Source organism: Culex quinquefasciatus, chromosome 3, assembly GCF_015732765.1.
Source record: "Culex quinquefasciatus strain JHB chromosome 3, VPISU_Cqui_1.0_pri_paternal, whole genome shotgun sequence".
NCBI lineage: Eukaryota > Metazoa > Arthropoda > Insecta > Diptera > Culicidae > Culex > Culex quinquefasciatus.
The window spans coordinates 109,599,886-109,613,402 of record NC_051863.1 but is presented as its reverse complement, the minus strand read 5'-3'; the positions used below and the strand labels follow the sequence as shown (position 1 = coordinate 109,613,402).

Sequence of the window (13,517 nt, the reverse complement as noted above, 5' to 3'; positions counted from 1 at the left end):
AATCGGAGCACCTCGATACGACCTGTTTCACATCGGTGAAAAACTCGCTCTTAAGTACTTCAAAAGTTATGCTAAAAAAAAAATATCAAAAGTCCGGAAGATTGTAAAAAGGGTGGTTTTTGTTAGTAACCCTGTAATATTATACATTTTTCAAAAGGTATTGAAAAGACCTTTCCAACGAGTTCAAAAGGTTGAAGATCTGACGACCCTATCAAAAGTTATAAGCACTTAAGTGTTATTTATGAACTTTTTAGAGGCCGGATCTCATATATTTCGATCAAAACGTTGTCCGGATCTATAATGCGACTTGTCGTTGGATAGGTAATCGAAAGACCTTTCCAATGAGTTCAATAGATTGCGTATCTGACAACCCTATCAAAAGTTATAAGCACATTAGTGCACTGAATTATGAAGATCTGACTACCCAATTTGATGGTATGAATAATAAATCAAGTTGATAGAACACTGAAAGGTCCGCCATTTTGTATCTATTTTGGATCAAAAAATCAAACCATCCACATTAACGACCCCCGGGTCTTTTGTGGTCTCTATTGCAAGTTTCTGCTCGAACCTAGGAGTCCGAAGACTTGAATGGGGAGAGCACCCAAACCTCTTTTACTCCAAGGAACCTTCCACCCCAGTGTTTGAACTGACGACCTTTGGATTGTGAGTCCAACCGCCTCCAGCGATTCCACCGGAGTAGGCTTGGTTTGGTGTGTTGTTTGTACTTATGGCATGGAGACGACTCCTACACCTGGAATGACTTAACGGCCTAACAACCAAGGCCGGGACCGACATTTTACTTCCTCATCCGATGGAAAGTTGCAGCAGATTTTACCCTCTAAATGTGAGGAAGGCACCAATCACCTAAGGGTGGATTAAGTAACGTTTTTTTAATTTATATCAACTGCCTCGCTCTACAAGCAGATGTGGACACCTTGCTGCGCTGGTGCGACCGGAACGGGATGACTGCGCACGCAAAAAAAGTGTAAGGTCCTGTCATTCAGCCGTTCGAGGAACCCAATAATCTCGGACTACAGCATGAACGGACAACAACTTGTGGACTCCTTCAAGGACCTGGGAGTAGTTGTTGACAGTAAGTTGAGGTTCAACCAGCACATTGCCCTAACGACCGTCAAAGCTTTTGCCATGTTGGGCTTCCTGAAAAGGATTACTAAGCACTTCGACGATCCTTACTCGCTAAAATCGCTGTTTTGCTCGTTAGTAAGAAGTGTTTTGGAGTACGCAGTCGTTGTATGGGCCCCGTTACACGAAACTCAAGTCACCAGAATCGAAAGAGTACAGCGGGCTTTCGTACGGTACGCCTTCCGGAAACTTCGCTGGAACGATCCACTGCGGTTGCCACCGTATGAGCAACGTTGTGCGCTGTTCAACCTGCCTACGCTCGCCCGCCGCCGTGTTTTTATCCAGCGTCTACTGGTCTTCGACGTTCTTAGGGACAACATTGACTGTAGCAGCATCCGTGAACTGGTCCATTTCAACGTTCCAGCACGTCAAGGACTCAGGAACAACCCAGCACTGCTTAGTGTCCCGCGGCACCGAACGGTTTATGGCCATCACAACCCATTAGATGTTTGTTTGAGAAAGTTTAATGACGTTCATTCATGTTTTGATTTTATTGTGTCTAAAAATGTGTTCAAATCTAGAATAAGTTCATAGTTTTTTAAGAAAGTAGCCTGTGCATCATATTGATGGAGGTGTTGACAAATAAATAAATATTTATTACTTTTTACCAGACGTCTCCAGACGTTTGTTTTTGTTTTTGGGAAAACCGCAATTTTCACAGGTAGAACATTTTGGGCGACACATATTCTTATTCAGGAGGGTAAAACACCACTTTTACGTATAAATCATATTTCGTGACGATAAATTCCACACCCAGAACTGAGCATCGGCATACGAAAGAATAAAGAGCACGATTCGGTAGTAAAATGGTACTGTGTGCGGACTGAGAGGATAATTCCCGAAATTACCGAGAGTACTTTACTCATGGGTTCATCTTCAAAAAAAGTTCATCTATCAAAAAAAAAAGTACCGGTACCGAGACTCGAACCCAAGACCTTCGACATATTGAACCGTGCCTTTGCCGTATGGGCCACCGAGGTTCGGTGTCAAAGTGGGGTCATGTGTCCATATAAGCCACTCAATAGGATGAACTGTTCCAATGAACGAATGAACACGCGAGAGGACTATACTCTCGCAAAATAGCACTTTCCTCACGTTTCTTTTCGTGAGGACTATCCTCTCGTTCTTTAACTTTGGGTGCAAGCAGCGATAGAAATCCGATGGAACTTCAAAAGAAAATCTTTTGACGCTCATCAAGAGAAAAGTCGGAAGGGAACATGTCTCAGTGACATTGTCTCACCACTACACTTGAAGGTGCAACGTCACACGTCGAAAAATGACCTGTCACTTTTTGTTGATGGCAATGTTACAAGGCAAAGGACAAGGAAATTCACAAAAAAATCTTCAACTGATTGATTTTCTTCGAGAAGTTCGGGAGCGTTTTTCTTTGGCATGTTTCGCTTCCTCTCTCTTTCGCGGGTGAAGAAAGTTCGCAAGAGAAAAAGATTTGTAAGCTATTATTCCATTCATGATTCCAAGTTTATGTAGTACATAAAAAAAAAGTTCACTTTAAAAAAAATCTGTAATATTATTGAGGTTAGTTTTAAACCTCCCTTAGACGCCGCGCCGTGTTTCCATCAACACACGTGCAACATAAAAATGACAAATTGTACACGATTTATTTTACACCGCACATTCAGAATGTCATTAAATTTCAATTTATCATCTGCTCAAACAATGCAACGTGCCGCACAAGTCACCTTGAAGCTGGCATTGGCGTTAGGGGTTGAAGTCATACATCGTACGGTGGTCAAAAGGATGAAACATATTGTACCACCACCACCCTTCTTTTGCTGAGGCTGCTGTGAAGGGAGAATCGATCAAATTTATGCTGATTTGAAGCCGAAGCTGTTTAAAGGAGGGAGATGCAGTACCCCTTTCTAATTCCGTTTGGTGTTTGACGTTGAGCAAAATTCGGCGATTAATTCAATGCTCACGTTCTTTTCACAACTTTTGAACGAACACTTGTTCCGGAGCTCGGGCGAAATTTTGAATGAAAGTACATCTTTACGGCAGGGGCAAATCTGTTTATGTCATCTTAACGACCGGGGCTGTGGAAATGAAATAGGTCGTAAGATAAAACTGATGGCCCCGAAGTTCCCGAACTCTCGGGGCGAGGAGATTTTCACCCTCGTTAGGATCCGTCGGGCAAGTGGTTCACGACCCAAGGCGACGTAACATTCCGTAGACCGAAAAAAAAGGCCAAGCCATCTAGTGCAATTTTTATTTCTATTTGCCGAAACGGCTCTTCGATGGCCGCACCGGACACCCTTCCCTAGAAAAGTCCTTCGGTCCGAACCAGAAACGGTCATAAAACGGATGGCGGCTATTTGTCTTTGGGATCGTTGGTTGGGTCCGGTTGTTGGTGCCACAGCTCGAAGTCATGTCTTTGCCTTCTTATGGCATTTGGGGTTTATTTTTTTTTCACTTCTTCTGGTTGGCCAGGCAGCCCCAATATGCGGACACATCATTCATGGATCATTTCGAAACAATTTTATGAGTTGAGGTCTCGTTGAGGGAACGCAAAAATGTCGTGACAACATTCGTTGCTGTCGTTAGGAAAATGATTGTTTTACCTACTTTTGGCAGAAATGGGCGATTGGGTCAGACTTATGTTAAATCGATAGAAAATGAAATTGTGTTTAGGAATATTCTTCTAACACAATGAATAGTTAACCGATGTGATGTTAATTCTAATCTTTTTTCACACACAAAATAAAAAAGGTGCAAAAAATGCTAAGAATCAACATAGCTTATGTTTTCGATGTTAAACTAGAAGTACTTTTCAAATAATTTATTACTAGGTTTACTGCCGTTTTTTTTTTTTTTTTAATTTATATTTATTCAAATTTCTTTTCCATGTACATTCATTCAGTTAAAATATTATTGAGTGTCCAATCACAAACGATGACTTTTCACCTCAATTTTAAATACTAGCAACTTTCATTTATTCATGAAATATTGTAGCTTTCGCTATTCAGTGATTTCAAATGTAGGAGGTCCTACATGTACAAAAGGGAAAAGGGATACCTTAAAACTAACTTATAAACTATAAAAGAGCGGATCAATGCAGCTGAAGACTGCAATGATTTTTGTCGAAATGCATCAATTATCTTATTGGACATAACATCCAAAGTGTCAACTTCGGCTAATTGATGAAGTTCACTGGTGCTGAACCAGGGAGGAAGTTTCAGAATCATTTTCAGAATTTTGTTCTGAATCCTCTGAAGTTTTTCTTCCTGGTTAAGCAACAGCTTGTCCAGATCGGCACAGCATAAAGCATGGCAGGTCTGAAAATTTGTTTATAAATTAACAGTTTATTCTTGAAACAAAGTCTAGAATTCCTGTTTATAAGTGGATACAAACATTTAATATATTTGTTACATTTAACCTGGATACTTTCAATGTGATCCTTGTAAGTAAGGTTTTTGTCAAAACCAAGTCCAAGATATTTCACTTGATCCTCCCACTTTAAATTTACCTCATTCATCCTAATAATGTGATGACTTTTTGGTTTAAGAAAATCAGCCCTTGGTTTGTGAGGGAAAATAATAAGTTGAGTTTTGCAGCATTTGGAGTAATTTTCCATTCTTTCAAATAAGAATTGAAAATATCCAAGCTTTTTGTAATCTTCTTGTGATGACACGAAGGCTTCTGCCTTTGGCGGAGATGCTTGTATCATCAGCAAAAAGTGATTTCTGACATCCTGGGGGCAAATCAGGCAAGTCAGAAGTAAAAATATTGTATAAAATTGGACCCAAAATGCTTCCTTGAGGGACGCCAGCACGTACAGGTAGTTGATCAGATTTGCTATTCTGATAACATACCTGCAGAGTACGATCCGTCAAATAATTTTGAATAATTTTCACGATATAAATCGGAAAATTAAACCTTTTCAATTTCGCAATCAAACCTTTATGCCAAACACTGTCAAATGCTTTTTCTATGTCTAGAAGAGCAGCGCCAGTAGAATAGCCCTCAGATTTGTTGCTTCGAATTAAATTTGAAACTCTCAACAACTGATGAGTAGTTGAATGCCCAAGGCGAAATCCAAACTGCTCATCAGCGAAAATTGAATTTTCATTAATGTGCGTCATCATTCTATTAAGAATTATTCTTTCTGTACCGTTTTTATTTGGCTGTGTAAGCGCCAATGTATATTATTTGTTTTAAAAGCAACGATATTAAAGTATTACAACAACTGCTAATAATGTTTCAGAGATGGCGAAAAAGATTCCACTTGGTGCAGGTGGGATTTGAACCCACAACTGATCAACGGTACTGATCCGCGTTACCAATTATGCTACTGCGACCGGTGACAAATTTGTTGTCTATTGGTGTACAGCACAATCAGTTGATCAGTTGTGGGTTCAAATCCCACCTGCACCAAGTGGAATCTTTTCGCCATCTCTGAAACATTATTAGCAGTTGTTGTAATACTTTAATATCGTTGCTTTTAAAACGAATTATTCTTTCGAATAATTTACTAATAGATGAAAGCAAACTAATGGGCCGATAGCTTGAGGCTTCAGCAGGATTTTTATCCGGTTTCAAAATCGGAATTACTTTGGCATTTTTCCAACTACTGGGAAAATATGCCAAATCAAAACATTTGTTGAAAATTTTGACCAAGCAACTTAAAGTTGCTTCTGGTAATTTTTAATTAAAATGTAAAAATGCCATCCTCACCAGGGGCTTTCATATTTTTAAATTTTTTGATAATAGATTTTATTTCATTCAGATCCGTATTAAAAACTTCATCTGATGAAAATTCTTGTTCAACAATATTCTGAAATTCTATTGAAATTTGATTTTCAATAGGACTCAAAACATTCAAGTTGAAATTATGAGCACTCTCAAACTGCTGAGCAAGTTTTTGAGCTTTTTCCCCATTAGTTAATAGAATATTATCACCATCTTTTAAAGAAGGGATGGGTTTTTGAAGTTTCTTAAGAACCTTTGAAAGTTTCCAAAAAGGTTTGGAATAAGGTTTAATTTGTTCGACATCTCTTGCGAACTTTTCATTTCGCAGGAGAGTGAATCTGTGGTCAATAACCTTTTGCAAATCTTTTTGAATTCGCTTCAGTGCAGGATCACGAGAACGTTGATACTGTCTTCGAGGTTTACTGCCGTTCTACGCATAATTGTCCCATGTCATTTTTGGACGATTCTGACTATTTATCATTTTTAAGTTTAGTTTTACGTATACTTTCAGAAAAACACTTAAAATCTAGTACTTTGTTCAGAAAATCATTGAAAACAACACCAAGTCTGTTTGTCCCATCGTTGAACTTCTACGCATAATTGTCCCACCAAGTATTTTCTATCAAGTTTTACGAAGCATTTTATTTTGTTTACCTGTTTACCTTCAAGAGAATTACAAATAAGGATGATAAAATGTTAACCAGGGTGATTAGGGACATATAGGGCGGATAGAGACCCACAGGACAATTATGCGTAGAAACACAGAAAACATTTGAAAAATTTCATTCGCGTTTTTCTCAGTTGCCCTTTTTTGAACATGGGACAATTATGCGTAGAACGGCAGATTATTACGGTCTCATTTTCAACTACTTTCTTCAATAAACTTCAGAGATTTGTTTTAGTTCAACAGTTCTGTGTTGGTTTGCAAAATTAAGGGGATTTTTAAAAATAAAAATCAAAAAGGGAGGCATCTCATACAAATATCCATGTAAAACTAAATTCAAATATGAAATGTGAGGATGCAACCAATTCACATCAATACCTATGCACGAAATTTATTGGTAAGATAAAAAAAATGATTTGCAAACCTTCAAAATTCAAGGTCAGTGTGCTTGGCTCAAATTTTGGCTTGAGAGTCTTTTAGTCAACATAATTAGGTTGTTTTAATCAGATCTTTTCTTTTCTGTTTTTTGTTTTTTTTTTGCGATAAAGGTGGTCCTAGCCTAGCAAGGGTGGTCGAAAAATTGCGGTTTCGACGATTTTCTCTTAAACTACATTTTTGCCGCGTTGCATAAGAAAGGTGATAAGCATGATTTTTAACGTCGCCTATCTAAAAATGCTTAATGTCCACTTACAGGATTCCGAAATTTGTTTTTTTAATTATTTACCCATATTGTACGAACTAAAATGTAACAGGACATATTTATTTTAATTTGCAAAACTTGATGAACAAAATTAGACAGCTTCATTAGGTTTCGCAAAAAAAATTAACTTGGAATTTAACATTGTGGAGACGCATGGTGGCTGAAATTGGTACATTACGGATGTATTACGGATTTTAAACTGTTATGCTAGTGACTTTTGTTTTCATGGAGTATAGACCAGACCGGAAAAGCACTATTCTGCTCGGAACCCCCCCTGATGATATCCGTGGAACAATGTAACGCTCACACCCCATTCCCGGCTGACAATGACAAGTTCAATTGAACCACACTACAAAGCAAACTGCATGCTAGTAGGCCCTGACCAACAACCACCGGACTCACCTCTCATAGTCGAACCGGCAGTACAGCTTGCCGTCCCGCATGAAACAGGAATGCATCAGCCGGATGGCGCAGGATGTGCACTGCAAACAGTTCTCGTGGTAAGAGATGTCCACCACTTTCATTATGTATCGATCGCAGATGGGGCTGCAGCACTGACCGCAGAGGGTGGTGGCCATGGACATCGTATTTGACGCCGCACCCGTGCCCGGCGTGGACGCTTCCGGGTTGGTCGTTCCGGCTGTGGTTGATTGCACCGGTGAACAGGTTGTTGTTGATGCCTGTTGTAGAGAGGATGTTTTACTAGCGCCACTACAACTATTGTTATTGGTGCCGGCATTGTTATTGATGACGTTGTTTAAATTGTTGTTATTTTCATTTGCTGGCGGCATCCCCGGGTGGCCACCACCGTCACCATGAACCGACGACGGCGGACCGGTCACCAACGAGCACTTCATATCCATGGGAACTAAGAGAATTGGGAGAGATAAAAAAATTCATTAAAAATTTAACATTTGTCACGTTGTAGGACTAGATACCTGAACATTTGGAATTAGAATTCCTTTTTTTTTTATCTAAAACTCATAGCATTTGACGACAATGCCATAGGTACCACGTGGTTCGCGCCCTTTTTGTCACGAGAGGTAATGCGATTACCGTAAAAATAACACGATTTAATCAATATGTGCATGCATAATCGTGCGTTTTCCCTTCTCTCCTCACAGTTTTCCGCCAGTGAATGAAAATTGAGGGAGTCCTTTGTAGCTTAACCAGTGGGTGATCAAAGAATGAACTATACCAGCGAAAGAGGAAAGCCAGATTATGATTGATTAGTTAGGCCTCACCAGTGAGTGAGAGGTGGTAAAGTGTCGGTGAAAAAAATGACTGAGACAGTAATCGGATACAGTTTGACTGTAACAGATTTGGGCGCGTGAAAAGTGTTGATCAGAAAGGATTAATTTGCTACTGTTTGTAAACAGACATCAAGTGAAATTGAACAGGTGGCACACAATTTGTGCTGTTGGGTTTTTTTCTGCTTTAATTCTAAGCATGAACTTGATGGAACCTGGAACTGTAATTTGAAAAATGAGGAAAAAAAACATTTTTATGGGCTCTAAAGTGTTTAAAAATGTTATTTGTTTTTCAAGTTTTTATCCGAGGCTGAAAAAGAATAAAATTTTAAATAATATATTTTTATTTTACACATAGTTACACTTGTGGTTCGGTTGAGCGTTTTAGCGGAATGAATTAGAGACCCTAAATAGGAATGCCAACTTCCACCAAAACAATCTTGTTTTTAACCCATTCACCGACAACCAAAACCCATTCACAGATCATTTAGCAGTCATCGGGTGTAAAATTACTTCCAATGCCTATCACACAACCCACACCAACGACGACGGAAGAAAACTTTCCCAGCCAGCCGGTAGCACCGGAACAAGTTGGCCAGTTGGATTGTGCGCCGTCGGTCGGTCTCTGCTGCCTTTGTCAATCAGTAGCCCATCCTTCAGCATGGTGCCACATGCGTCGACGCGCGTCGTCTTCGTTCATTTCTTCACCGGCGTAATTTATCGCCTTTTGTTTTGTTTTCGTTTTCGGCGGCCCTGAAATAATTAGGTAACATAAACATAAATATCGGCTCCTCAGCCTCGCCCTTGTTAAACCCTTTCTGGCCTTTTTGCACTCCAAGGAAAACTTCTGAGGCGTCTGGGTTGGCTCGTGTTCTCCCTTTCTCCACGTGGCACGAAGTCGCCTTCAACTCTTTGTCGTCGTTTAGAAACGCATGAAATTTAATCCTAATTCCAGTCATTGTTTCGGAAGTGTCGGCGGAGATGTTGAAAGTCGGGAAATGATGTTGTCTTATGTATAAATACTTAAATAACCATTCCCGAGCCCTGTCGTGTCTGAGACATTGTGTAACACTTTTAAGTCTGTCGTCACTTTACGGACTCGCGTGACGAAGAATCGTCTGCTGGGGTTTGTATCGAAAGGCGAAAGAGTTGCGAGAAACTTTTCCAGCACCGGTGAATGGAATAGATTAAAGAGCGAAGGAAATGTTACGCACAGACATAGATCATTCATGGCAGCATTAACAGTTTGTCGAACAGATGTTTAGAAGTGTAAAACATTTTATTATGTAAAACGTTGATTTAACTCTGTACTGACCAATTTTTCTTCGGGTATTTAACTTTTGTTCTACGAAAAACTTTACTTATCTTGTTTTATGTTTTTCTTGTTTTATTTTTAGTATTTTAATTTGCATTTATTTTATTTTAATTTATCTTAGTTTTTTTAGTGTTTGGCCTATTCTACCACCTCTACATTTTGCTTTTCTATTTTTTTTTCATGTTTTCATAGCCACTTTTTAAATTTTTTGCTTGTTTTTCACATCTTCTGCTATAGAATGACCTTATTATTATTTTAATTGTCAAAAAATGCCTAGCGGCATAGTCTGGTACACTACAAAAATTACTGCATACTTCTTTTACTTAAAATATAGAAAATGGAAAAATGTCATTATTAAAAACATTGGCAAAGTCACATAGGGTACGTTATCCATTAGTGGACCCCTTTCCTATAGTGGACCCCTTTCCTATAGTGGACCCTCTGAAGTGTTTTTGATGAAAAAATCAATAAAATCACAATTTCAAGCGTGTTTTTGTCTACAAATCTTTTATTTGGTATGTTCAGCATAATTTAAAACAATGTTGGCTGACATTGACGTGTCCTTTCAGCCAAAAGAAGTGTTTTGAGTTCGACATCTGAAATCAGCCATGGCCACTAGTATTTTCACAACAAAACTGCATTTATATTTAATGATTGAATTAACTATCCAATCATTTTTTGACTGATTATTTAACTTCAGCAGGTCGAAATAATGTAAGTTTAAGAAACTTTACTGAAATAAAGCGAAAAACTGCTCATTTTCGAGCAAAAATTATGGGGGTCCAATATAGGACAACGAAAATCTAAACTTTTCCAAAAGTGGACCCCTGTTGATTTAACTTACAAAAATAAAGAAAACTGTGTATTTAAGCAAAAGTTTCTCTTAAATATACATTAAATGCTTGTTGTAATCAACCTAAACGCATATTTTTTTCAATTATGAGTATAAATATAGCTGTTTTAATGTTAAAAGTACCAAATATGCTGAAGCCGAAAGAATTTATAATTAATCAAAACATTAGTTAATGGTACTTAACTGAAGCATCATAGTTGCAGTTTGAAATGATATTTTATAATAATAAATCAATCACAAAACATTTTTTTTAAATAAACATGCGTAGTTTTATCAGCAACTGTAAACAAATCTATTGTTAGTTTTGGTCAATCATTTATGTAATTAATATGGAAAAAAAAATGCATCAAAATCACTTTTTTAAATTATTTGTATGTTTACAGTGGTTTTTGAAACGTTTTCTCTGATCTTTTTCGGAAATAAATGTGTTTAAATGTCTGTTAGGTTTTTTGTTGTTTAAAGCCAAATTTGTTAACAAAACATATTTGTTCATGATTAAAAGTGAGCAAAATCCATCTTTTATTCATTATATCTATCATTAGACCTACACAATGCATCAAAACATCAAATATCGGTTAAATTAGGTATAAAAATAACAGTTTGCCTATAGTGGACCCGGGTCCACAATCGGATTATGGACCCGGGTCCACTATAGGAAAAGGGGGTCCATAACAGGCAAAACAAAACTTTTTTTCAAATGGCTATTTTTCTGCTCATAAACAAAAAACTGATGAAACAAATACGCAAAATTGTTCAATACACTCCAGATTCCATTATTTTCTTCAAAGGGTTATGAAAAAGTGCTTAAAATATTGAAAATTTGTAAAAAATGTGCTTCGGCTCTACTAGGGGGTCCACTAATGGTTAAAATACCCTAAAACAAGTATAGAGTTTCTTTTTTTTTGAAAAGGTCCAATAAACCAAATTGTCAGTTTTTGCTTTTTGGGTGTTTTTAATAGCCCTGACTCAAGGCGGTTTCAAAAACACCCAAAAAGCAAAAACTGACAATTTGGTTTATTGGACCTTTTCAAAAAAAAACGTTACTTAATCCACCCTTATGTGGTTGGTGCCTTCCTCACATTCATAAAGTCAATACATTCAGTAAAAATAGCAACATTCCCCCTTAACATGTTTAACAAATCAACTTTATTACTCATTTCTTTTGATAGGGTTCGCAGACCTTCAATATTTCTGACTCATCGCAAGGTCTGATAAAAAACCTATTCAACGATAGTTCGCATGGAATATTCAGACAATATTTCTATCACAATATCTGAAATCCGGCCTCCAAAACGCATAAAAATAACACTTAAGTGTTAATAACTTTTGATAAGGTAGTCAGAACTTCGATGTTTTTGGCTCATTTGAAAGCTCTTTTTATTTTCTAACAAACGATGGGTCGTATGATGAACCCGGAAATCATTTTTATTGAAATATCTGAGATCCAGCCTCCGAAAAGTGTATGAATCACACTTAAGTGCTGATAACTTTTGATAGGGTGGTCAGATCTTCGATGTTTTAAACTCATTTGAAAGGTATTTCAATTATCTAACTAACGATGGGTAGCATCAGAGACCCGGACATCATTTTCATTGAAATATCTGAGATCCGGTGTCCAAAAAGTGTATAAATAACACTAAAGTGCTAATAACTTTTGATAGGGTTGTCAAATCTTCGATGTTTTAAACTCATTTGAAAGGTATTTCAATTATCTAACTAACGATGGGTTGCATGAGGGACCCGGACACTATTTTCATTGAAATATCTGAGATCCGGGCTCCAAAAAGTGTATTAATATTACTAAACTGCCCATGATCGCATAAATGTCCCATATGCAAAAACAGAAACCTGAGAAAACGCAAGGTAAGTTTGTCTCACACATAAGGCTACGTGTTAAGTTTTGACGAAAAAACTGGATTTCCTCCTGATTTCTAGAACAAAGTACTGGATGTTATAGGCTCTTTAGAAAAAGTACACGATTTTGAACCAAACTGCATTAATAACTCAAAAGTGATGAAAATGCATATGGGACATTTATGCGATCATGGGCAGTAAAGTACTAATAACTTTTGATAGGGTTGTCAGATCATTGATGTTCTAGGCTCATTAAGAAGGTCTTTCGATTATCTAACTAACGACAGGTCGCATGATGGACCCGGACATCATTTTCATTGAAATATCTGAGATCCAGCCTCCAAAAAGTGTATAAAAAACACTTAAGTGCTAATAACTTTTGATAGGGTTGTCGGATCTTCGATGTTATGAGCTCATTGGAAAGGTCTTTTTAATACCTTTCTGAAAATGTATAATATGATAGGTTTTTCTGCAAAAACCACCCTTTTTACAATCTTCCGGACTTACGCCAAAATCTTTTTTTTTGCATAACTTTTGAAGTACTTAACTAAACTTGCTGATTTTAAATAGAGACCTATGGGACCCCAAGACGGATCGAATGAGACCAGTCCGGAGGTAATCGAGTGACATTTTCTTTGTCCACCCACCTACACACATCCACACAGACATTTGCTCAGAACATGATTCTGAGTCGATATGTATACGTGAAGGTGGGTCTACGAAGTCAAATTAATTAGTTCATTTTTCGAGTGATTTTATAGCCTTTCCTCAGTAAGGTGAGGAAGGCAAAACACCGGAAGTCAAACTTCCATCCTTAAAAATTTGAGAGTTCTTCTTTCCAGTGCTTTTCAAAAATTGGTTGAAAATTTGATTTTGGCGATTTTTTTAGATCGAAGTCCGTCTAGAGGCGGGGTCGGGTTGTAGAGGGTTAACCACAATAATAATAAATGTTTTCATAAATTCACTACCATTTTGCATTTTTTTTACAGCAGCATAACTATAGTAGCAGTGTATGAAGAATTTTGTGTTTC

At 37.6% G+C, this 13,517-nt stretch overlaps 1 protein-coding gene across 2 annotated transcripts in view; it reads right to left on the bottom strand.

Moving 5' to 3' along the window:
• The window catches only part of LOC6033487 (LIM/homeobox protein LMX-1.2), a 38,642-nt gene that overhangs the window by 17,615 nt on the left and 7,510 nt on the right, over positions 1-13,517 (bottom strand). For both annotated transcript variants that reach the window (XM_038258712.1, XM_038258711.1), the window contains exon 2: positions 7,617-8,082. In XM_038258712.1, the coding sequence (XP_038114640.1) occupies positions 7,617-8,082 (466 nt within the window). The remainder of the gene's footprint in view (positions 1-7,616; positions 8,083-13,517) is intronic.